The 27,500-nt window shown below is 39.6% G+C and overlaps 2 protein-coding genes across 5 annotated transcripts in view; both read left to right on the top strand.

Annotated features, from left to right (window-relative positions):
• LOC141776318 (inositol monophosphatase 1-like) overlaps positions 1 to 4,425 on the top strand; it is a 9,205-nt gene extending 4,780 nt beyond the window's left edge. Inside the window, exons 4-9 of one of the 2 annotated variants that reach the window (XM_074649780.1) lie at positions 1,002 to 1,106; positions 1,419 to 1,464; positions 1,564 to 1,672; positions 1,753 to 1,861; positions 3,876 to 4,027; positions 4,099 to 4,425. In XM_074649780.1, coding sequence (XP_074505881.1) covers positions 1,002 to 1,106; positions 1,419 to 1,464; positions 1,564 to 1,672; positions 1,753 to 1,861; positions 3,876 to 4,027; positions 4,099 to 4,253 — 676 coding nt within the window. In that variant the 3' untranslated portion in view covers positions 4,254 to 4,425. Of the gene's footprint in view, positions 1 to 1,001; positions 1,107 to 1,418; positions 1,465 to 1,563; positions 1,690 to 1,752; positions 1,862 to 3,875; positions 4,028 to 4,098 lie in introns of both variants that reach the window. The other variant, XM_074649781.1, reaches the window with a different exon arrangement.
• Positions 4,426 to 8,222: 3,797 nt separating this feature from the next.
• Positions 8,223 to 27,500, top strand: part of LOC141776316 (inositol monophosphatase 1-like) — a 23,264-nt gene continuing 3,986 nt past the window's right edge. Inside the window, exons 1-6 of one of the 3 annotated variants that reach the window (XM_074649776.1) lie at positions 8,223 to 8,439; positions 8,473 to 8,551; positions 21,901 to 21,979; positions 23,131 to 23,282; positions 23,434 to 23,538; positions 24,013 to 24,058. In XM_074649776.1, the coding sequence (XP_074505877.1) occupies positions 21,917 to 21,979; positions 23,131 to 23,282; positions 23,434 to 23,538; positions 24,013 to 24,058 (366 nt within the window). In that variant the 5' untranslated portion in view covers positions 8,223 to 8,439; positions 8,473 to 8,551; positions 21,901 to 21,916. Of the gene's footprint in view, positions 8,552 to 21,900; positions 21,980 to 23,130; positions 23,283 to 23,433; positions 23,539 to 24,012; positions 24,059 to 27,500 lie in introns of all 3 variants that reach the window. The other 2 variants (XM_074649775.1, XM_074649777.1) reach the window with 2 other exon arrangements.

Genomic DNA, 27,500 nt, shown 5'->3' with positions numbered 1-27,500 from the left:
GGTTCGACTGGGTTCTACTGGGTTCTACTGGGTTCTACTGTAGGGACAAATACCCACTGCACAGGTTCTACTTGGTTCTACTGTAGGGACAAATACCCACTGCACAGGTTCTACTGGGTTCTACTGGGTTCTACTGTAGGGACAAATACCCACTGCACAGGTTCTACTGGGTTCTACTGGGTTCTACTGTAGGGACAAATACCCACTGCACAGGTTCTACTTGGTTCTACTGTAGGGACAAATACCCACTGCACAGGTTCTACTGGGTTCTACTGGGTTCTACTGTAGGGACAAATACCCACTGCACAGGTTCTACTGGGTTCTACTGGGTTCTACTGTAGGGACAAATACCCACTGCACAGGTTCTACTGGGTTCTACTGGGTTCTACTGTAGGGACAAATACCCACTGCACAGGTTCTACTTGGTTCTACTGTAGGGACAAATACCCACTGCACAGGTTCTACTGGGTTCTACTGGGTTCTACTGTAGGGACAAATACCCACTGCACAGGTTCTACTGGGTTCCACTGGGTTCTACTGTAGGGACAAATACCCACTGCACAGGTTCTACTGGGTTCTACTCTAGGGACAAATACCCATTGCACAGGTTCTACTGGGTTCTACTCTAGGGACAAATACCCACTGCACAGGTTCTACTGAGTTCTACTGGGTTCTACTGTAGGGACAAATACCCACTGCACAGGTTCTACTGGGTTCTGCTGTAGGGACAAATACCCACTGCACAGGTTCTACTGGGTTCTACTGTAGGGACAAATACCCACTGCACAGGTTCTACTGGGTTCTAATGCTATATATATATATATATATGGATATACAGTATACAGAGTCGGTGAATCGCTCCCCTGGGACCACTTGGCCTCAGCTCTCGGGGTCCCTGATTGGACAGCAGGACTATAAACGTTCTAAAATCTGCCTGGCAACAGCAGACAGGAAGTCAGCAGGTGGTGCCGTTTTGTTGACCTTTCACCTCTGACCCTCAGGTTCATCGGGGAGGAGTCTGTCGCGGCGGGTGAGCGTCTGGAGCTGACCGACGCTCCCACCTGGATCATCGACCCCATCGACGGAACCGTCAACTTCGTCCACAGGTGAGAGGCTCCGCCCACGCTGTGATGTCACACCTGCTCTACCTGTACTGTTCTCACTGATCCACTCATCACTTCCTCCAGATGTTTCAGAGTAAAAGCTCTGATATAAAGATATTTATATTTATATATGTATACAGTCTGTCCAGCAGACGGCGGTCTCTGTCCTCAGACGCTCGACTGAGATAAAGACTCCTTAACGGGGAACAAATGTTAGAACGCTAAGGGGGGACCCTTCTTCAGGACGGACAGGAAGTAGAAAGTCCAAACTCATAGACCCGTAGTTACATGTGTAACTGTTGTTTCTCCTGACAGGTTTCCATTCGTGGCCATCTCCATCGCCTTCACCATCAACAAGCAGGTAAACTCACCTGTTAGTCCCAGGTCAGAGGTCAGAGGTCACACCTCAGAGGTCAGAGGTCATACAGGAAGTGGACTGACGTGTGGTTGTGTTTGTCAGACGGAGTTCGGGATCGTGTACAGCTGCGTGGAGGACAAACTGTTCTACGCTCAGAGAGGAAGAGGAGCGTTCCTGAACGGAGAACCGCTGCACGCCTCCGGACAGGAAGGTGACATCATCACACAGGTGACATCACACCTGAACTCTGAACGTTAAGGTTGTTCTGACCGTTCTGTCTCGTCCAATCAGACGTCAGCAAGTGTGTGGTGGTGACGGAGATCGGGGCAGAGCGTGATGACCTCGCTCTGTCCACCATGACCTCCAACATCTTCAGACTGCTGAAGCTTCCTGTCCACGGGTCAGAACAGAACTCACTGCTCTCTGGTCCTCTCTGGTCCTCTCTGGTCCTTCTGGTCCTCTCTGGTCCTCTCTGGTCCTCTTTGGTCCTCTCTGGTCCTTCTGGTCCTCTCTGGTCCTCTCTGGTCCTCTCTGGTCCTCTCTGGTCCTTCTGGTCCTCTCTGGTCCTCTCTGGTCCTCTCTGGTCCTCTCTGGTCCTCTCTGGTCCTCTCTGGTCCTTCTGGTCCTCTCTGGTCCTCTCTGGTCCTCTTTGGTCCTCTCTGGTCCTTCTGGTCCTCTCTGGTCCTCTCTGGTCCTCTCTGGTCCTCTCTGGTCCTTCTGGTCCTCTCTGGTCCTCTCTGGTCCTTCTGGTCCTCTCTGGTCCTCTCTGGTCCTCTTTGGTCCTCTCTGGTCCTTCTGGTCCTCTCTGGTCCTCTCTGGTCCTCTCTGGTCCTTCTGGTCCTCTCTGGTCCTCTCTGGTCCTCTCTGGTCCTCTCTGGTCCTCTCTGGTCCTTCTGGTCCTCTCTGGTCCTCTCTGGTCCTCTCTGGTCCTTCTGGTCCTTCTGGTCACCTCTTTAGCGTGTTGTTGACGTGTTTCTTGTATGTTCCAGTGTCCGTGAGTTGTCACCTCTTTAGCGTGTTGTTGACGTGTTTCTTGTATGTTCCAGTGTCCGTGAGTTGTCACCTCTTTAGCGTGTTGTTGACGTGTTTCTTGTATGTTCCAGTGTCCGTGAGTTGTCACCTCTTTAGCGTGTTGTTGACGTGTTTCTTGTATGTTCCAGTGTCCGTGAGTTGTCACCTCTTTAGCGTGTTGTTGACGTGTTTCTTGTATGTTCCAGTGTCCGTGAGTTGTCACCTCTTTAGCGTGTTCTTGACGTGTTTCTTGTATGTTCCAGTGTCCGTGAGTTGTCACCTCTTTAGCGTGTTGTTGACGTGTTTCTTGTATGTTCCAGTGTCCGTGAGTTGTCACCTCTTTAGCGTGTTCTTGACGTGTTTCTTGTATGTTCCAGTGTCCGTGAGTTGTCACCTCTTTAGCGTGTTGTTGACGTGTTTCTTGTATGTTCCAGTGTCCGTGAGTTGTCACCTCTTTAGCGTGTTGTTGACGTGTTTCTTGTATGTTCCAGTGTCCGTGAGTTGTCACCTCTTTAGCGTGTTGTTGACGTGTTTCTTGTATGTTCCAGTGTCCGTGAGTTGTCACCTCTTTAGCGTGTTGTTGACGTGTTTCTTGTATGTTCCAGTGTCCGTGCGTTGTCACCTCTTTAGCGTGTTCTTGACGTGTTTCTTGTATGTTCCAGTGTCCGTGAGTTGTCACCTCTTTAGCGTGTCGTTGACGTGTTTCTTGTATGTTCCAGTGTCCGTGAGTTGTCACCTCTTTAGCGTGTCGTTGACGTGTTTCTTGTATGTTCCAGTGTCCGTGAGTTGTCACCTCTTTAGCGTGTCGTTGACGTGTTTCTTGTATGTTCCAGTGTCCGTGCGTTGTCACCTCTTTAGCGTGTCGTTGACGTGTTTCTTGTATGTTCCAGTGTCCGTGCGTTGTCACCTCTTTAGCGTGTCGTTGACGTGTTTCTTGTATGTTCCAGTGTCCGTGAGTTGTCACCTCTTTAGCGTGTCGTTGACGTGTTTCTTGTATGTTCCAGTGTCCGTGAGTTGTCACCTCTTTAGCGTGTCGTTGACGTGTTTCTTGTATGTTCCAGTGTCCGTGAGTTGTCACCTCTTTAGCGTGTTGTTGACGTGTTTCTTGTATGTTCCAGTGTCCGTGAGTTGTCACCTCTTTAGCGTGTTGTTGACGTGTTTCTTGTATGTTCCAGTGTCCGTGAGTTGTCACCTCTTTAGCGTGTTGTTGACGTGTTTCTTTTATGTTCCAGTGTCCGTGAGTTGTCACCTCTTTAGCGTGTTGTTGACGTGTTTCTTGTATGTTCCAGTGTCCGTGCGTTGTCACCTCTTTAGCGTGTTGTTGACGTGTTTCTTGTATGTTCCAGTGTCCGTGCGTTGTCACCTCTTTAGCGTGTTGTTGACGTGTTTCTTGTATGTTCCAGTGTCCGTGCGTTGGGGACGGCAGCAGTCGACATGTGTCAGGTGGCGACGGGCGGTGCCGACGCCTACTACCACATCGGGATGCACTGCTGGGACATCGCTGCATCCGCCATCATCGTCCAGGAGGCGGGAGGCGTCGTCATGGATACGGACGGTCTGTATCTGACCTGTGATGTCATGTCTCACCTGTGTGTCCTCCTCTCATTGGTCCGTGTTTGTCCTCAGGCTCAGAGTTCGACATGATGTCCAGGAGGGTCATCGCTGCCAGCTCCGCCGCCGTGGCCAATCGGATCGCTCAGGTCATCCAGTCGTTTCCCTGTCGCCGTGACGACGAGGACCTCAGGTGTGTCTGTGGAGCGACAGGTGTGAACGGAGTGTAGGTCAGCTGACAGGAAGTCTGACCCAGGTGTTAAGACCATAATACTGTCACATCTACTTCCTGTCTGTCCGTCCCAGAGAGGGTCCCTTCCTCTGTTCCTCTTCCTGTTCCTGTTATTTTCACATTAAAGTTTCTGGGAGTTTGTCTTCATGTGAGTGGAGGCTCTGAGGACAGACCAGGCCCCAGAGACCATCCAGACACCCTCCAGAGACCCTCCAGAGACCTTCCAGAGACCCCCCAGAGACCCCCCAGAGACCTTCCAGAGACCCCTCAGAGACCATCCAGACACCCTCCAGAGACCCTCCAGAGACCTTCCAGAGACCCCCCAGAGACCCCCCAGAGACCTTCCAGAGACTTTCCAGAGACCCTCCAGAGACCTTCCAGAGACCCTCCAGAGACCCTCCAGAGACCCTCCAGAGACCTTCCAGAGACCCCTCAGAGACCATCCAGACACCCTCCAGAGACCCTCCAGAGACCTTCCAGAGACCCCCCAGAGACCCTCCAGAGACTTTCCAGAGACCCTCCAGAGACCTTCCAGAGACCTTCCAGAGACCCTCCAGAGACCCCCCAGAGACCCCTCAGAGACTCCCCAGAGACCCCTCAGAGACCCTCCAGAGACCCTCCAGAGACCCTCCAGAGACCTTCCAGAGACCCCCCAGAGACCCTCCAGAGACTTTCCAGAGACCCTCCAGAGACCTTCCAGAGACCTTCCAGAGACCCTCCAGAGACCACCCAGAGACCCCTCAGAGACCCCTCAGAGACCATCCAGACACCCTCCAGAGACCCTCCAGAGACCCCCCAGAGACTCCCCCAGAGACCCCCCAGATACCCCCCAGAGACCCTCCAGATACCCCCCAGAGACCCCTCAGAGACCCCCCAGAGACCCCCCAGAGACCCTCCAGAGACCCTCCAGAGACCTTCCAGAGACCCTCCAGAGACCCTCCAGAGACCTTCCAGAGACCCTCCAGAGACCCTCCAGAGACCTTCCAGAGACCCTCCAGAGACCCCCCAGAGACCCCCCAGAGACCCCCCCAGAGACCCCTCAGAGACCCTCCAGAGACCTTCCAGAGACCTTCCAGAGACCCTCCAGAGACCCTCCAGAGACCTTCCAGAGACCTTCCAGAGACCTTCCAGAGACCCCCCAGAGACCCCTCAGAGACCCCCCAGAGACCCCCCAGAGACCCTCCAGAGGCTCCCCAGAGACCCCTCAGAGACCCTCCAGAGACCTTCCAGAGACCTTCCAGAGACCTTCCAGAGACCCTCCAGAGACCCTCCAGAGACCTTCCAGAGACCCCCCAGAGACCCCCCAGAGACCTTCCAGAGACTTTCCAGAGACCTTCCAGAGACCTTCCAGAGACCCTCCAGAGACCCTTCCAGAGACCCTCCAGAGACCTTCTAGAGACCGTCAAGAGACCCTCCAGAGACCTTCCAGAGACCTTCCAGAGACCCTCCAGAGACTCCCCAGAGACCTTCCAGAGACCTTCCAGAGAAATTCCAGAGACCCTCCAGAGACCTTCCAGAGTCCCTCCAGAGACCCCCCAGAGACCTTCCAGAGACCCTCCAGACATCCTCCAGAGACCCTCCAGAGACCTTCCAGAGACCTTCCAGAGACCCCCCAGAGACTCCCCAGAGACCTTCCAGAGACCCTCCAGAGACCCCCCAGAGACCTTCCAGAGACCCTCCAGAGACCTTCCAGAGACCCCCCAGAGACCTTCCAAAGACCTTTCAGAGACCTGGTCTGTGATTCTGACAGTGGGCTGTATCAATAAACCTGACTGGACTAAAGGAACCACTGAGACGTCTCTTTGTTATATATATTCTATATTCTATATTCTATATTCTATATTCTATGTTATATGTTATATATTATATATTATATGTTATATATTATGTTATATATTATGTTATATATTATATGTTATATATTATATGTTATATATTATATATTATATATTATGTTATATATTATATGTTATATATTATATATTATATATTATGTTATATATTATATGTTATATATTATATGTTATATATTATGTTATATATTATATGTTATATATTATATATTATATATTATGTTATATATTATATGTTATATATTATATGTTATATATTATATATTATGTTATATATTATATGTTATATATTATATGTTATATATTATATATTATATGTTATATATTATATATTATATATTATATATTATATATTATATATTATATGTTATATATTATATGTTATATATTATATATTATATATTATGTTATATATTATATGTTATATATTATATGTTATATATTATATATTATATGTTATATGTTATATGTTGTATATTCTATATTCTATAATATATATTCTATATTCTATATTATATGTTATGTATTATATATTCTATATTCTATATTCTATAATATATATAATATATTATATGTTATATGTTATATGTTATATATTCTATATTCTATATTCTATATTCTATAATATATATTCTATATTATATGTTATATATTATATATTATATATTATATATTATATATTATATATAGATGAACACATGAAGGAATCTAATCTGATGAAGACGTTTATTTAGTTTTAGTTTAGACATCAGCAGAAGGACGTTGAATAACAGGGAATTTAATTCATGTTACGGTTAAACAGCATTCTGATGCTGTCAGAGAGGTCCATGTATATGTATATATACAAATATGTATATATACATATTTGTATATATGTATATATATGTATATATGTACATATATGTACATATATACATATATACATATATATGTATATATATGTGTATATATATACACATATATATACACATATATATATATATATATACATATATATATATATATATAAACTGGAAAACTAAGTAGTTAACTTGTGTTTGGTGGATTATTTCTCTGTTGTATCAATGCTAATGGTGATGCTAATGCTAATGGTCATTGTATTCTACATGGTTGAAAGCCTGTTTATTGACCTTCACAATGATGTCACATTTGTAAGGATCATGTATTTGTGGGATGAGCAGCACAGCTGATGATGTTGGTAGCCCCGGTGCCGATGGTAAACAGTGTATTCTCATAAGGCTACCAGGAAGCCTGCAATGACTGCCCTTCACCGTCAGGCCCGTTGGCGCTGGTGTCTCCAACACAGACAATGGAACCTGAACATGTGGGGGAATGTCATGTTCAGTGATGAGTCCAGGTTCTGTCTGTTAAAGTCGGATGGCAGGTCAAAGTATGGAGACGACGTGGAGAACGCTATGCTGATTGTTGAACCGATGGAGTAACAGCTTCTGGTGGGGGCAGTGTCATGGTGTGGGGGGGGGGCATCTCCCTCACTGGTAAAACAAGGCTTGTCATCATTGAAGGCCATCTCAATGCAGGGAGATATCAGGATGAGATATCAACGCCCCCCCCCCACAGAGCCAGGGTTATCACAGACTACCTCCACAATGAGGGAGTAGAGAGAATGGAACGGCCTGCCAAGAGTCCACACCTCAACCCAACTCAACACTTGTAGGATCATCTTGGGCGTGCTGTACGTGTTAGAGTGACCAACACAACCACGCTGGCTGACCTGCAGTGAATCCTGGTTGAGGAATGGAACGCCATCCCACAGCAACGTGTGACCAGGCTGGTGACCAGCATGAGGAGGAGGTGCCAGGCTGTTGTGGCTGCGTATGGATCTTCCACCTCTACTGAGGCTCCTGACGGTGGATTCAATCAATCAATATGTCTTGTTTGTTCCTTGTTACTGATAGAGAGTTCAATCACACAAGTTTAACAACTTTGTTTTTCCAGTTTATATATATGCAAAGAGTATATATATATATATACACACACATTTGTATACACATATATAAGTATAAATGATAATAATAATAAATATGTATTGATGTATAAATCTTCACTACGATGGTTTAAAAACTCACAAAGATAAAAATACAAGTTCATGTGACGTAAATATGAGACATCGTGTCTTTAACTTTGAAAGGACACCGGATGTGTCTGCGGTTCACCGGAAAGAGGCACGAAGAAAAAGAAGAAGAAGAAGAAGAAACCCGGAAGTGTGGGCTGACAGCTAACAGCTAACAGCAGCAGCTAACAGCTAACAGCAGCAGCTAACAGCTAACAGCAGCAGCTAACAGCTAACAGCAGCAGCTAACAGCTAACAGCAGCAGCTAACAGCTAACAGCAGCAGCTAACAGCTAACAGCAGCAGCTAACAGCTAACAGCAGCATATAGTCGGTTAGTCGGTCAGTCGGGATTATCAGCGGACTGCCTGCAGGTGAGATGATCAACTGATTGAATGTTGCATGTATTGTGTTGTTGCTGTTGTGGTTCAGCTCCACCAGACACCATCTAACACTCTGATTAACATCATCTAACACTCTGATTAACATCATCTAACACTCTGATTAACATCATCTAACACTCTGATTAACATCATTAAACACTCTGATTAACACCATCTAACACTCTGATTAACATCATCTAACACTCTGATTAACATCATCTAACACTCTGATTAACATCATCTAACACTCTGATTAACATCATTAAACACTCTGATTAACATCATCTAACACTCTGATTAACATCATTAAACACTCTGATTAACATCATCTAACACTCTGATTAACATCATCTAACACTCTGATTAACATCATCTAACACTCTGATTAACATCATCAAACACTCTGATTAACATCATTAAACACTGATTAACATCATCTAACACTCTGATTAACATCATTAAACACTCTGATTAACATCATCTAACACTCTGATTAACATCATCTAACACTCTGATTAACATCATCAAACACTCTGATTAACATCATTAAACACTGATTAACATCATCTAACACTCTGATTAACATTAAACACTCTGATTAACATCATCTAACACTCTGATTAACATCATCTAACACTCTGATTAACATCATCAAACACTCTGATTAACATCATTAAACACTGATTAACATCATCTAACACTCTGATTAACATCATCTAACACTCTGATTAACATCATCTAACACTCTGATTAACACCATTAAACACTCTGATTAACATCATCTAACACTCTGATTAACACCATCTAACACTCTGATTAACATCATCTAACACTCTGATTAACATCATCAAACACTCTGATTAACATCATTAAACACTGATTAACATCATCTAACACTCTGATTAACATCATTAAACACTCTGATTAACATCATTAAACACTCTGATTAACACCATCTAACACTCTGATTAACATCATCTAACACTCTGATTAACATCATCTAACACTCTAATTAACATCATTAAACACTCTGATTAACATCATTAAACACTCTGATTAACATCATTAAACACTCTGATTAACATCATCTAACACTCTGATTAACATCATTAAACACTCTGATTAACATCATTAAACACTGATTAACATCATCTAACACTCTGATTAACATCATTAAACACTCTGATTAACATCATCTAACACTCTGATTAACATCATTAAACACTGATTAACATCATCTAACACTCTGATTAACATCATTAAACACTGATTAACATCATCTAACACTCTGATTAACATCATTAAACACTCTGATTAACATCATCTAACACTCTGATTAACATCATTAAACACTCTGATTAACATCATCTAACACTCTGATTAACATCATATAACACTGATTAACATCATCTAACACTCTGATTAACATCATCAAACACTCTGATTAACATCATTAAACACTGATTAACATCATCTAACACTCTGATTAACATCATTAAACACTCTGATTAACACCATCTAACACTCTGATTAACATCATCTAACACTCTGATTAACACCATCTAACACTCTGATTAACATCATCTAACACTCTGATTAACATCATTAAACACTCTGATTAACACCATCTAACACTCTGATTAACATCATTAAACACTCTGATTAACATCATCTAACACTCTGATTAACATCATCTAACACTGATTAACATCATCAAACACTCTGATTAACACCATCTAACACTCTGATTAACATCATATAACACTGATTAACATCATCTAACACTCTGATTAACATCATCTAACACTCTGATTAACATCATCTAACACTGATTAACATCATCAAACACTCTGATTAACATCATCTAACACTGATTAACATCATCTAACACTCTGATTAACATCATCTAACACTCTGATTAACATCATCTAACACACTGATTAACATCATCTAACACTGATTAACATCATCAAACACTCTGATTAACACCATCTAACACTCTGATTAACATCATTAAACACTCTGATTAACATCATCTAACACTCTGATTAACATCATCTAACACTCTGATTAACATCATCTAACACTCTGATTAACATCATCTAACACTGATTAACATCATCAAACACTCTGATTAACACCATCTAACACTCTGATTAACATCATCTAACACTCTGATTAACATCATCTAACACTCTGATTAACATCATCTAACACTGATTAACATCATCTAACACTCTGATTAACACCATCTAACACTCTGATTAACATCATCTAACACTCTGATTAACATCATCTAACACTCTGATTAACATCATCTAACACTGATTAACATCATCTAACACTCTGATTAACATCATCTAACACTCTGATTAACATCATCTAACACTCTGATTAACATCATCTAACACTCTGATTAACATCATCTAACACTGATTAACATCATCTAACACTCTGATTAACATCATCTAACACTCTGATTAACATCATCTAACACTCTGATTAACATCATCTAACACTCTGATTAACATCATCTAACACTCTGATTAACATCATCTAACACTCTGATTAACATCATTAAACACTCTGATTAACATCATCTAACACTCTGATTAACATCATTAAACACTCTGATTAACATCATCTAACACTCTGATTAACATCATCTAACACTGATTAACATCATCTAACACTCTGATTAACACCATCTAACACTCTGATTAACATCATCTAACACTCTGATTAACATCATCTAACACTCTGATTAACATCATCTAACACTGATTAACATCATCTAACACTCTGATTAACACCATCTAACACTCTGATTAACATCATCTAACACTCTGATTAACATCATCTAACACTCTGATTAACATCATCTAACACTGATTAACATCATCTAACACTCTGATTAACATCATCTAACACTCTGATTAACATCATCTAACACTCTGATTAACATCATCTAACACTCTGATTAACATCATCTAACACTGATTAACATCATCTAACACTCTGATTAACATCATCTAACACTCTGATTAACATCATCTAACACTCTGATTAACATCATCTAACACTCTGATTAACATCATCTAACACTCTGATTAACATCATTAAACACTCTGATTAACATCATCTAACACTCTGATTAACATCATTAAACACTCTGATTAACATCATCTAACACTCTGATTAACATCATATAACACTGATTAACATCATCTAACACTCTGATTAACATCATCAAACACTCTGATTAACATCATTAAACACTGATTAACATCATCTAACACTCTGATTAACATCATTAAACACTCTGATTAACACCATCTAACACTCTGATTAACATCATCTAACACTCTGATTAACACCATCTAACACTCTGATTAACATCATCTAACACTCTGATTAACATCATTAAACACTCTGATTAACACCATCTAACACTCTGATTAACATCATTAAACACTCTGATTAACATCATCTAACACTCTGATTAACATCATCTAACACTGATTAACATCATCAAACACTCTGATTAACACCATCTAACACTCTGATTAACATCATATAACACTGATTAACATCATCTAACACTCTGATTAACATCATCTAACACTCTGATTAACATCATCTAACACTGATTAACATCATCAAACACTCTGATTAACATCATCTAACACTGATTAACATCATCTAACACTCTGATTAACATCATCTAACACTCTGATTAACATCATCTAACACACTGATTAACATCATCTAACACTGATTAACATCATCAAACACTCTGATTAACACCATCTAACACTCTGATTAACATCATTAAACACTCTGATTAACATCATCTAACACTCTGATTAACATCATCTAACACTCTGATTAACATCATCTAACACTCTGATTAACATCATCTAACACTGATTAACATCATCAAACACTCTGATTAACACCATCTAACACTCTGATTAACATCATCTAACACTCTGATTAACATCATCTAACACTCTGATTAACATCATCTAACACTGATTAACATCATCTAACACTCTGATTAACACCATCTAACACTCTGATTAACATCATCTAACACTCTGATTAACATCATCTAACACTCTGATTAACATCATCTAACACTGATTAACATCATCTAACACTCTGATTAACATCATCTAACACTCTGATTAACATCATCTAACACTCTGATTAACATTGTAGGGGTTCTACTTTGGTAGGTTTTGGTTATTAGCAAAATAATTAATAAATAATAATATAATTATTAATATTAATAAAGATTATCAATAAACATCAATAATAAACGGGGCACCACCCTGGAATCAGGGACCAATGACCAAAACGTTAATATAGTCTCATTATATATGCTAAACTATCAATTTGGAACGTTGATTAATAATTAAATTAATAACTATAACCAAAATAGATAGTAAAGGTTGAAGGATATCGGAGTTCTTGACATAGCAGAGGTTGGCATTATTCACTCTTGTGCAACATTAAAAAGACCAGCATGTATATTCCACAAACATTTATTTACAAGTTAATAAAGGTTCAAAACACAATATTAATCTAACTAAATAACTAAACTAAACAAACCAAACACAGTGTGTGTGTGTGTGTGTGTGTGTGTGTGTGTGTGTGTGTGTGAGAGAGAGAGAGAGAGAGGGGGGGGGAAACAAGATGGGTTCTTGTCTCAAAATGTCTGTATGGCCTACAAACAAAATGGCGAGCACTGTAAAACTACAAAGATGGCTGAATCAAAGATGGCGGAATCAAAGATGGCCATCAGCATGTCATCACATGACCTCTTTGTTCTTCTGAGAAGAAGGACAGAGAGGGGGGGGTGATGTGGGGTTAAGATTATCTGAAGCTGTATGTTTATGTTTAACTAATTCACAGTCTCTGTATGTGATCTTTATGTGTGTTAGAGATGCAGTGGGTTAGAAAAGATGGTTAGTTGCATGCAAGACCTCGTCTATGTGAAGCATAAACTAAACACATCAGATGTGGCGAAGCCAGTTACCCAAAAATCAAATACAGATAAATCAACACAGTCAAACTCAATGAATAACATTAAACCAAATCAATACAAGTACTTTCTAGAAATCAAAGTTGAACAGTCTTGCTCAGCCCTGTGCGATTGCTAATGCTAAGGCCCAGTACGTTACCAATCCATGGAAGAAAAGGGTTTGTGATTCCATGTGTTGAAGTTGTGGTTCCAAGTCAAAGAGGTCGTCTTTGCTGTTAGTTTGGTGCTAACTTCTTTGCTTGATAGCTTGAAGTTAGCTGGTGGAAAGGGCAGAGCACTCGCGTCGTCTGCCGTTTGGTTCCTTGGTTGCAATGGCTGTTTCCTAACAGGCCATTGATCAGAACCAGAACTGTTTTGCAAGTTCTGGACTTGAGAGCCGTTCACCTCAACCAGGTCAGCCTGGGTTGAGTAGATGAAGAGCAGAGAGAGCGCAGCAGCTCACCTCTCACACGTCAGGAGAGATGAGCAGATGAGAAGAAAGAGTCGAAAGAGAAGGAACAAAGAACATTCCTCTGGTTTTGTTCTGTGTGAATTTCACACCTAGGTGTGAAATGTTACTGTAGCCAATGAGGACTGAGATGAGTCCTGTGGTCAAGGATCAGGTTACTGAGGTCATGAGGTCACTTGAAACCAGCCAGATGCTGGGTCCCTACATCCCCCCATTTGGTCTTTAAGATGTGTAACATCCTTCAAGAGCAAATCAGAAGGTTGAACAGTTCACAGATCCTTGGAAACAACCTGGAGGTTGTACAGTCCAATCCCTGGGGACAACTGAAAAGTTGTTAAATCCATGATTGAAAAAGTTCATTCAACAGTTCATTCCATTTTGTAACGTCTGGGCAGTTCATTAACCAATTGGGCATTGGTTAAGACTATCTATCCTGGCTAAGCAAGAACAGTCCCTAAGTTACAAATAAAACCAGATAAACAAAAACAATAGCATTGTATAAAATACATAACTGTGTTTCTCTGTTATTTATAAGGTTAGTGAAGAACAGGAATGTTAGAGGTGTGAAGTTGTTAAGGTGAGAGGCGGAGTGTCACCTAAAACAATGCGGACAGGTGTATGACTGTTTTTGTACAGTCATAATGTGGTGTCCTAAGCTAGTGTTGTGCACTAGTGATCTCTAAACAAGATACTACTAAGGAGTTGGTCCAAGTGTACTTGTAAAGTTGGACAGTGGTGTCTGAGTTGAGTTTTTGCTGTTGCTAACAAACTCTAGTTTTCCCTAGTAAAAGAGGAAAGGAAAATTAAGGCACCGTAATCTAGCGTCAGTCTCACTGTTAGCTAGGTGTAGCTAGTACCGTGGGAAGGTAGCTCTGGATCTCTCGTGCTTACCTCGTGGCTCAGGGCTGTAACGCTCCAGGTAGCCAGAGGCAGAGAGGCACTCAGAGTAGCTATCACTGTATGCTAGATTATGTCCATGTTCTGAACCTTGTTCAGAGTCTGAAATGTGGTCAGAGATGCTGTGGTCATCGTCAGACCAGTCACGCCAATTCTGGGACAGAATTTCAGCGTATGGCTTTCTAACACTTCTGTTGTGTGAATGCCTATCTCTATGCAAATGGGGGACATGGCGGTTACGCTCAGTATCCCTATGCAACCTCTTCTGACCCCCCTTCGACCTGTTGTGAAGGTGGTCTTTTGAGGTGGCAGATCTGCTTGACATGTCAGTGTTTGAGCTGGTGGGCTCAGTTAATTTACCCCCCCTTTTGGAAATGACCAGAGTTTCCCAAGCTATCTGTGTCATCTTCCTTATCTCACACAGTGAGGGGTTACCCTCATGCGTCCTCAGTACGACGTGAGTGCGTACGCAGGGATGCAGATTCTGCAGAAACAAGGACTTGAAGAAGGAGTTTTCTTCTAAGCCTGGCGCATTCTTACCTTGGAAGTATGCATGCCTTAAACGTTTGTAGTAATCTCTAGGATTCTCACTACGTGAATGTTTAATCTGAAGGGCTGCAAACATCGCTGAGGTCTCGTCAGCAGTAGAAGAGAATTCTTCTATCAGTGCATGACGAAGCTCACAATAGTCATTTCTGACACTGGGAGGTTGTGACTGTATAAACTTGTGCACAGCTTTAGAGCTGGTTTTCCACACAAGTTTAACTTTCTCCCTTTGGGTGGCGTGTTTTAAGTCAATTAGATTGTGATCTAATTCCTTAAAATAGTCATCAATGTGTTGATCACAGTTGCCTGGATCAAAACATTCAATGTCCTTAGCTATGAATTCCAGCACTTCATGGCGTGGAGTCCTTTCTGCTGAAGGCAAGACTAAATTAGCATTACAATGCACTGGTGCATCACATGCTAATGTCCTCTCTGGCTGAGGAGCAGAGGCTGGACCGCTGTCATCACCCTTGTGACAGAGTGGGAAGCAGGCTGAACTTTTGGAGGGAGGAGCACAGAGGAAGGTGTCATTTCTCTGTGGCTGAGAAGAACATGAGGCAGGATATCTTCTTGAAGATAAACTACATGTGTCTTCACTGTCAGTTTCAGAACAATAAGTAGTCAGGTAGCTGTTCACTCTTTCTCTCAGCGGAGGTTGAGGATCTGACTTTATTCCCAAAGACTTTGAGTCGGTTGGAAATCTTTCACTTCTGAGTGGAGAGGGAGTTAACCTCTCATCATGTGAGGAGAGTGAATCTGAGTAACCAGAATCACAGTGACTGACAGACTGTGGTGGGGAAAGACATTCTAGTCTAAGCCCTAACAATTTTTCTTTGTACTGAAAAAGAGCTAACTCTGCTGAATGCAGGTCTTCTAAGTAACGCATGGCTTTCTTATCAGCTGTCTGAACTTCATGGAGGAGACTAGCACTTTGCGTTCTTAGGCTATCTACCTCTTTTTCCAGGGCTACTTTACTCTGAATGGCAAGACTGGTTTGCCTGTGAAAAATCAGAAGTAAGCATTTTAACAATGAATCTTTGGATGCAGTCTGCGCATCAAACCTGTCTGTGAGGAGCGATTCCATTTCTTTCCTGCACTCACTGAAACTCAACCTGCTGATGAGTTCAGGGCAGCCAGGGTTTAGGCTCTGTGCTAGGGAAGAAATAAAAAGCTCTACACAGGGGTTCTCCATTGTTAAACCTGGAATTAGAGGGTGAAACTAAACAGGATGTCTAGTAGAAAACAAAACAACGTTGTTGGCTATGGTGTTGCGCTGGCAGACACCTTGTGGTGTAGTTTGGGAGGTACACTAGCAAAACAACAATACACTGGCCTACACTATGGGGGGTAGCTCCCTGTGGAGTAGCTCCCTGTGGAGGAGGGGACCAACTAGTGACTCTAGTGGGCATCAAACAAAAGGCCAGTAAAGTAAACAAGGTTTACAAAATAGGTTTGCTTACACACAACATGCACTAACTGAGATGCAGGGCAGTAACAGTTGTGATGATGTTTCTTAAAGGTGACTCAAGCTGGACACGTGGAAGTAACAGCTAGGTTGCAAACTTATATCACAGGGCTGGTAGCACACTGTGGCTCTTATCTTAACTCAGGCTGTGGAATGCTTGGCAGTTACACAGCAGGGTACAAGCTCTCTATGTTACACAGGGCCGGTGGCACGCTGTGTCATTAAAGGAACACTTAGATTAACAGCAAAATATGACAACTAGACTAGATTGCATTGAATACGTGGTATTCAAATGCTGAACCAAAATTCTCTCAAGTTCTACAGCGTAGGTCAACTTGAATTAGCAGCAAAAGCAAATTATTAAAATTAACACCATAAAGGCTTAAAGTGTTAATACTCAAAATCTCTCAAATAACAATTCTAACCACAATGTACTTGTTTAAAAGTACAGCTGGACTTCTACTCCTGTGGAAGACTAGTGGTGTAGAATGTAAACACTTTTGGTTTGTTTAGAAGTGGAATATGAAATTTTTGTTTTTGACCAAAAATTATGCTGAAAATTAATATTGCACAATTATGAACATTTGCCAACAAGAATACTATGCCTCACACGGGGCACCATTATGTGAGAGAGAGAGAGAGAGGGGGGGGGGAACAAGATGGGTTCTTGTCTCAAAATGTCTGTATGGCCTACAAACAAAATGGCGAGCACTGTAAAACTACAAAGATGGCTGAATCAAAGATGGCGGAATCAAAGATGGCCATCAGCATGTCATCACATGACCTCTTTGTTCTTCTGAGAAGAAGGACAGAGAGGGGGGGGTGATGTGGGGTTAAGATTATCTGAAGCTGTATGTTTATGTTTAACTAATTCACAGTTTCTGTATGTGATCTTTATGTGTGTTAGATATGCAGTGGGTTAGAAAAGATGGTTAGTTGCATGCAAGACCTTGTCTATGTGAAGCATAAACTAAACACATCAGATGTGGCGAAGCCAGTTACCCAAAAATCAAATACAGATAAATCACCACAGTCAAACTCAATGAATAACATTAAACCAAATCAATACAAGTACTTTCTAGAAATCAAAGTTGAACAGTCTTGCTCAGCCCTGTGCGATTGCTAATGCTAAGGCCCAGTACGTTACCAATCCATGGAAGAAAAGGGTTTGTGATTCCATGTGTTGAAGTTGTGGTTCCAAGTCAAAGAGGTCGTCTTTGCTGTTAGCTTGGTGCTAACTTCTTTGCTTGATAGCTTGAAGTTAGCTGGTGGAAAGGGCAGAGCACTCGCGTCGTCTGCCGTTTGGTTCCTTGGTTGCAATGGCTGTTTCCTAACAGGCCATTGATCAGAACCAGAACTGTTTTGCAAGTTCTGGACTTGAGAGCCGTTCACCTCAACCAGGTCAGCCTGGGTTGAGTAGATGAAGAGCAGAGAGAGCGCAGCAGCTCACCTCTCACACGTCAGGAGAGATGAGCAGATGAGAAGAAAGAGTCGAAAGAGAAGGAACAAAGAACATTCCTCTGGTTTTGTTCTGTGTGAATTTCACACCTAGGTGTGAAATGTTACTGTAGCCAATGAGGACTGAGATGAGTCCTGTGGTCAAGGATCAGGTTACTGAGGTCATGAGGTCACTTGAAACCAGCCAGATGCTGGGTCCCTACAACATCATTAAACACTCTGATTAACATCATCTAACACTCTGATTAACATCATTAAACACTCTGATTAACATCATCTAACACTCTGATTAACATCATTAAACACTATGATTAACATCATCTAACACTCTGATTAACATCATCTAACACTCTGATTAACATCATCTAACACTCTGATTAACATCATCTAACACTCTGATTAACATCATTAAACACTCTGATTAACATCATTAAACACTCTGATTAACATCATCTAACACTCTGATTAACATCATCTAACACTCTGATTAACATCATCTAACACTCTGATTAACATCATTAAACACTCTGATTAACATCATCTAACACTCTGATTAACATCATCTAACACTCTGATTAACATCATCTAACACTCTGATTAACATCATCTAACACTCTGATTAACATCATCTAACACTGATTAACATCATCAAACACTCTGATTAACATCATTAAACACTGATTAACATCATCTAACACTCTGATTAACATCATCTAACACTCTGATTAACATCATCTAACACTCTGATTAACATCATTAAACACTCTGATTAACATCATCTAACACTCTGATTAACATCATCTAACACTCTGATTAACATCATCTAACACTCTGATTAACATCATTAAACACTCTGATTAACATCATCTAACACTCTGATTAACATCATCTAACACTCTGATTAACATCATTAAACACTCTGATTAACATCATCTAACACTCTGATTAACATCATCTAACACTCTGATTAACATCATCAAACACTCTGATTAACATCATCTAACACTCTGATTAACATCATCTAACATCATCTAACACTCTGATTAACATCATCTAACACTGATTAACATCATCAAACACTCTGATTAACATCATCTAACACTCTGATTAACATCATCTAACACTCTGATTAACATCATCTAACACTCTGATTAACATCATTAAACACTCTGATTAACATCTAACACTCTGATTAACATCATCTAACACTCTGATTAACATCATTAAACACTCTGATTAACATCATCTAACACTCTGATTAACATCATCTAACACTCTGATTAACATCATTAAACACTCTGATTAACATCATCTAACACTCTGATTAACATCATCTAACACTCTGATTAACATCATCTAACACTCTGATTAACATCATCTAACATCATCTAACACTCTGATTAACATCATCTAACACTGATTAACATCATCAAACACTCTGATTAACATCATTAAACACTCTGATTAACATCATTAAACACTCTGATTAACATCATTAAACACTCTGATTAACATCATCTAACACTCTGATTAACATCATCAAACACTCTGATTAACATTATTAAACACTCTGATTAACATCATCAAAACACTCTGTTTAACATCATTAAACACTCTGATTAACATCATTAAACACTGATTAACATCATTAAACACTCTGATTAACATCATTAAACACTCTTGATTAACCTGAGTCCTGAATCAGAGTTATTCTTCTTCTTCTTATATTAATGTATTATATTAAATTATCACATTAATATATCATATTAATATAATTAAATTATTACATTAATATTAATATTGATATATTATATTAAATTATTATATTGATATTAATATATCATATTCATATAATTAAATTATTAGATTAATATATTATATTAAATTAATATTAATATATCATATTGATATAATTAAATTATTACATTAATATTAATATATTATGTTAAATACATATTAATATATTATATTAAATTTAAATTAAAATACCATATTAATATAATTAAATTATTACATTCATATTAATATATTATATTAATATAATTAATTTATTAAAGACAAAATTAAATATGAATTAAATAACAATGGAACCGGCAGTCACTCAGGTTTATACAGTAGATATTCATTTAGTCTGCTTGAATATATATATATATATATATATATATTAATAATAATATTATATAATAATACTACCCATATATATATATATATATATAGGTAGTATTATATAATATTATTATTATTATTGTGTTCAAATTGCATTGTTGTTGCATAATTATCACGTTTTTATTTTTTTTGCGTTATCGCGTTGTTATTGTGTTATTATTGTCTTTTTATTCTGTTATCACGTTTTTATTTTCTTGTTATTGTCTTATTGTGTTATTATTGTGTTGTTATTGTCTTGTTGTTGTGTTGTTGTTGTTGTTGTTGTTAATGTGTTGTTATTACGTTGTTATTGTGTTATTGTCTTGTGTTTTTATTGTGTTGTTATTGTGTTATTATTGTGTTATTATTGTCTTGTTATTATTGTGTTGTCTTGTTATTGTGTTATTATTGTCTTGTTATTGTTATTATTGTATTGTTATGTCTTGTTATTGTGTTATTATTGTCTTATTATTGTGTTGTTATTGTCTTGTTATTGTCTTGTTATTGTGTTATTTTTGTCTTGTTATTGTCTTGTTATTGTTATTATTGTATTATGTCTTGTTATTGTGTTATTATTGTCTTATTATTGTGTTGTTATTGTCTTGTTATTGTCTTGTTATTGTGTTATTTTTGTCTTATTGTGTTATTTTTGTCTTGTTATTGTGTTATTATTGTCTTGTTATTGTTATTATTGTATTGTGTTGTTATTGTGTTATTATTGTCTTGTTGTTATTATTGTCTTGTTGTTGTTATTATTGTCTTGTTATTGTCTTGTTATTGTGTTATTGTCTTGTTATTGTTGTGTTGTTATTGTCTTGTTATTATTGTCTTGTTATTGTGTTATTGTTGTGTTGTTATTGTGTTATTTTTGTCTTGTTATTGTGTTATTTTTGTCTTGTTATTGTGTTATTATTGTCTTGTTAATATGTCTTGTTATTGTGTTATTATTGTTTTGTTAGTGTTGTCTTTTTATTGTCTTGTTGTTGTGTTATTATTGTCTTGTTATTGTTGTGTTGTTATTGTCTTTGTATTGTGTTGTTGTTGTGTTATTATTGTGTTATTGTGTTATTGTGTTATTATTGTCTTATTGTTATTGTGTTATTGTTATTGTGTTAGTGTTATTGTCTTGTTATTGTGTTATTGTGTTGTTATTGTCTTGTTATTGTTGTGTTGTTATTGTGTTATTTTGTTGTTATTGTGTTATTATTGTCTTTGTGTTTAGTGTTATTGTTGTGTTATTATTGTCTTTGTATTGTGTTATTGTTGTTATTATTGTGTTGTTATTGTCTTGTTATGTTTTATTATATTAGTTGATGTATCTTCTCTATCAGGAGCTGCTCCTCCAACATGGCCGACCTCTGGCAGAACGCCATGGACCACGCTGTCAACGCCGCACGGAGAGCCGGACAGGTCAGATTGTGTGCGTGTGCGTGTGTGTGTGTGTGTGCGTGTGCGTGTGTTTTCAGTGAACTGAAACAGATTTCAGAATAAAAGCCTGGGTGCTGATAGGACAGGTGCCCTTTGTGGATCAGATTTCAGAATAAAAGCCTGGGTGCTGATAGAACTTTCAGAATAAAAGCCTGGGTGCTGATAGAACTTTCAGAATAAAAGCCTGGGTGCTGATAGAACTTTCAGAATAAAAGCCTGGGTGCTGATAGAACAGGTGTTCTGTGTGGATCAGGATCAGATTTCAGAATAAAAGCCTGGGTGCTGATAGGACAGGTGTTCTGTGTGGATCAGGATCAGATTTCAGAATAAAAGCCTGGGTGCTGATAGAACTTTCAGAATAAAAGCCTGGGTGCTGATGGGACAGGTGTTCTGTGTGGATCAGGATCAGATATCAGAATAAAAGCCTGGGTGCTGATAGGACAGGTGTTCTGTGTGGATCAGGATCAGATTTCAGAATAAAAGCCTGGGTGCTGATAGAACTTTCAGAATAAAAGCCTGGGTTCTGATAGGACAGGTGTTCTGTGTGGATCAGGATCAGATTTCAGAATAAAAGCCTGGGTGCTGATAGGACAGGTGCCCTTTGTGGATCAGATTTCAGAATAAAAGCCTGGGTGCTGATAGAACTTTCAGAATAAAAGCCTGGGTGCTGATAGGACAGGTGCCCTTTGTGGATCAGATTTCAGAATAAAAGCCTGGGTGCTGATAGAACTTTCAGAATAAAAGCCTGGGTGCTGAAAGAACTTTCAGAATAAAAGCCTGGGTGCTGAAAGAACTTTCTGAAGAAAAGCCTGGGTGCTGATAGAACGTTCAGAATAAAAGCCTGGGTTCTGATAGGACAGGTGTTCTGTGTGGATCAGGATCAGATTTCAGAATAAAAGCCTGAGTGCTGATAGAACTTTCAGAATAAAAGCCTGGGTGCTGATGGGACAGGTGTTCTGTGTGGATCAGGATCAGATTTCAGAATAAAAGCCTGGGTGCTGATGGGACAGGTGTTCTGTGTGGATCAGGATCAGATTTCAGAATAAAAGCCTGGGTGCTGATAGAACTTTCAGAATAAAAGCCTGGGTGCTGATAGAACTTTCAGAATAAAAGCCTGGGTGCTGATAGGACAGGTGTCCTGTGTGGATCAGGTGATCCGTGACGCTCTGCAGGACGACAGGAAAGTGATGACGAAGAGTTCATCGGTTGATTTGGTGACACAGACTGACCAGAAGGTGGAGCAGCTCATCATCCAATCAGTGAAGGAGAAGTTCCCCACTCACAGGTAGGAAGCTCCGCCTCCCTCAGTGTCAGAGTTATTGATCGCTGATCAGCTCCACTGATCAATACTCAACTGATGACAGACATTAATAGTAAATCAAAGTAGTTCATTAATATTCAGTACATATGAATGTATAACTGTGTGTGTATGTCAGGTTCATCGGGGAGGAGTCCGTCGCTGCAGGTGAAGCCTGCGTCCTGACCGACGCTCCCACCTGGATCATCGACCCCATCGACGGGACGACCAACTTCGTTCACGCGTGAGTTCTTTTTCTTAACGTGTTGAGTGAAGCACGCCGACATCATCACGCTGACATCATCACGCTGACATCATCACACTGACATCATCACGCTGACATCATCAGCTGACTCGTCACAGACACTTTGTATTAAACTGACATCAGGTGTGTTTAAATGAATCAGTGAGGTCATATGTCCCCACTGCGGGAATAATAAAGGAATATCTTAACTTATCTTACATCTTGTCTCTTCATCATTTAAAGGGCCATTTCACCTGAATTATAAATATTATAACTCATATAACTGATGAGTGTCCCTGTTGGTCTGATCGTCCACACAGCACCGTGGACACAGTAGAGCTGCGTTGTATTGAACCATATTAACAGTGATTATACATATGAATAATTAGCAACACACACTGACCTTTAATTCTTCTTCTTCTTCTTATTATTAATTATTAACCTCCATTTAAAACGTTATCGTCTCTTTAACAGATTTCCTTTTGTTGCTGTTTCCATCGGATTTACTGTCAACAAGCAGGTGAGTTCAGTTCACTCACACATCTATACTATGACCTGTTATACTATGACCTGTTATACTGTGACCTGTTATACTATGACCTGTTATACTATGACCTGTTATACTATGGCCTGTTATACTATGGCCTGTTATACTATGGCCTGTTATACTATGACCTGTTATACAGTGACCTGTTATACTATGACCTGTTATACTATGACCTGTTATACAGTGACCTGTTATACTATGGCCTGTTATACTATGACCTGTTATACAGTGACCTGTTATACTATGACCTGTTATACAGTGACCTGTTATACAGTGACCTGTTATACTATGACCTGTTATACAGTGACCTGTTATACTATGACCTGTTATACAGTGACCTGTTATACAGTGACCTGTTATACAGTGACTTGTTATACTATGACCTGTTATAGAGTGACCTGTTATACTATGACATGTTATACAGTGACCTGTTATACAGTGACCTGTTATACTATGACCTGTTATACAGTGACCTGTTATACTGTGACCTGTTATACAGTGACCTGTTATACAGTGACCTGTTATACTAGGACCTGTTATACTATGACCTGTTATACTATGACCTGTTATAGAGTGACCTGTTATACAGTGACCTGTTATACAGTGACCTGCTATACTGTGACCTGTTATACAGTGACCTGCTATACTGTGACCTGCTATACAGTGACCTGTTATACAGTGACCTGTTATACAGTGACCTGCTACACTGTGACCTGTTATACAGTGACCTGCTATACAGTGACCTGTTATACAGTGACCTGTTATGCTATGACCTGTTATACAGTGACATGTTATACTATGACCTGTTATAGAGTGACCTGTTATACAGTGACCTGTTATACTATGACCTGTTATACAGTGACCTGTTATACTATGACCTGTTATAGTGACCTGTCATAGAGTGACCTGTTATACAGTGACCTGTTATACTATGACCTGTTATACTGTGACCTGTTATACAGTGACCTGTTATACTATGACCTGTTATACTGTGACCTGTTATACTATGACCTGTTATACTGTGACCTGTTATAGAGTGACCTGTTATAAAGTGACCTGTTATACAGTGACCTGTTATACAGTGACCTGTTATACTATGACCTGTTATACAGTGACTTGTTATAGAGTGACCTGTTATAGAGTGACCTGTTATAGAGTGACCTGTTATACTATGACCTGTTATACAGTGACCTGTTATAAAGTGACCTGTTATAAAGTGACCTGTTATACAGTGACCTGTTATACTATGACCTGTTATAGAGTGACCTGTTATACTATGACCTGTTATACAGTGACCTCTTATACTATGACCTGTTATACAGTGACCTGTTATACTATGACCTGTTATACAGTGACCTGTTATACTGTGACCTGTTATACTATGACCTGTTATACTGTGACCTGTTATACTATGACCTGTTATAGAGTGACCTGTTATACAGTGACCTGTTATAGAGTGACCTGTTATACTATGACCTGTTATACTGTGACCTGTTATACAGTGACCTGTTATACTATGACCTGTTATACTATGACCTGTTATACTGTGACCTGTTATACTATGACCTGTTATAGAGTGACCTGTTATACTATGACCTGTTATACAGTGACCTGTTATACTATGACCTGTTATAGAGTGACCTGTTATACTATGACCTGTTATACAGTGACCTGTTATAAAGTGACCTGTTATACAGTGACCTGTTATACTATGACCTGTTATAGAGTGACCTGTTATACTATGACCTGTTATACAGTGACCTGTTATACTATGACCTGTTATACAGTGACCTGTCATAGAGTGACCTGTTATACAGTGACCTGTTATACTATGACCTGTTATACTGTGACCTGTTATACAGTGACCTGTTATACTATGACCTGTTATACTGTGACCTGTTATACTATGACCTGTTATACTGTGACCTGTTATACTATGACCTGTTATAGAGTGACCTGTTAAAGTGACCTGTTATACAGTGACCTGTTATACTATGACCTGTTATACAGTGACTTGTTATACTATGACCTGTTATATAGTGACCTGTTATACTATGACCTGTTATACTGTGACCTGTTATACTATGACCTGTTATAGAGTGACCTGTTATACTATGACCTGTTATACAGTGACCTGTTATACTATGACCTGTTATAGAGTGACCTGTTATACTATGACCTGTTATACAGTGACCTGTTATAAAGTGACCTGTTATAAAGTGACCTGTTATACAGTGACCTGTTATACTATGACCTGTTATAGAGTGACCTGTTATACTGTGACCTGTTATACTATGACCTGTTATACTGTGACCTGTTATACTATGACCTGTTATAGAGTGACCTGTTATACAGTGACCTGTTATAGAGTGACCTGTTATACTATGACCTGTTATACTGTGACCTGTTATACAGTGACCTGTTATACTATGACCTGTTATACTATGACCTGTTATACTGTGACCTGTTATACTATGACCTGTTATAGAGTGACCTGTTATACTGTGACCTGTTATACAGTGACCTGTTATACTATGACCTGTTATAGAGTGACCTGTTATACTATGACCTGTTATACAGTGACCTGTTATAAAGTGACCTGTTATACAGTGACCTGTTATAAAGTGACCTGTTATACAGTGACCTGTTATACAGTGACCTGTTATAGAGTGACCTGTTATACTATGACCTGTTATACAGTGACCTGTTATACAGTGACCTGTTATAAAGTGACCTGTTATACAGTGACCTGTTATAAAGTGACCTGTTATACAGTGACCTGTTATACAGTGACCTGTTATAGAGTGACCTGTTATACTATGACCTGTTATACTATGACCTGTTATACAGTGACCTGTTATAGAGTGACCTGTTATACTATGACCTGTTATAGAGTGACCTGTTATACTATGACCTGTTATACAGTGACCTGTTATAAAGTGACCTGTTATACAGTGACCTGTTATAAAGTGACCTGTTATACAGTGACCTGTTATACAGTGACCTGTTATAGAGTGACCTGTTATACTATGACCTGTTATACAGTGACCTGTTATAGAGTGACCTGTTATACTATGACCTGTTATACTATGACCTGTTATACAGTGACCTATTATAAAGTGATCTGTTATACAGTGACCTGTTATAAAGTGACCTGTTATACAGTGACCTGTTATACAGTGACCTGTTATAGAGTGACCTGTTATACTATGGCCTGTTATACTATGACCTGTTATACAGTGACCTGTTATAGAGTGACCTGTTATACTATGACCTGTTATAGAGTGACCTGTTATACTATGACCTGTTATACTATGACCTGTTATACAGTGACCTGTTATACAGTGACCTGTTATACAGTGACCTGTTATACAGTGACCTGTTATAGAGTGACCTGTTATACTATGACCTGTTA

Source organism: Sebastes fasciatus, chromosome 11 (genome assembly GCF_043250625.1).
Source record: "Sebastes fasciatus isolate fSebFas1 chromosome 11, fSebFas1.pri, whole genome shotgun sequence".
NCBI lineage: Eukaryota > Metazoa > Chordata > Actinopteri > Perciformes > Sebastidae > Sebastes > Sebastes fasciatus.
This window is presented reverse-complemented; position numbering and strand designations above follow the sequence as displayed.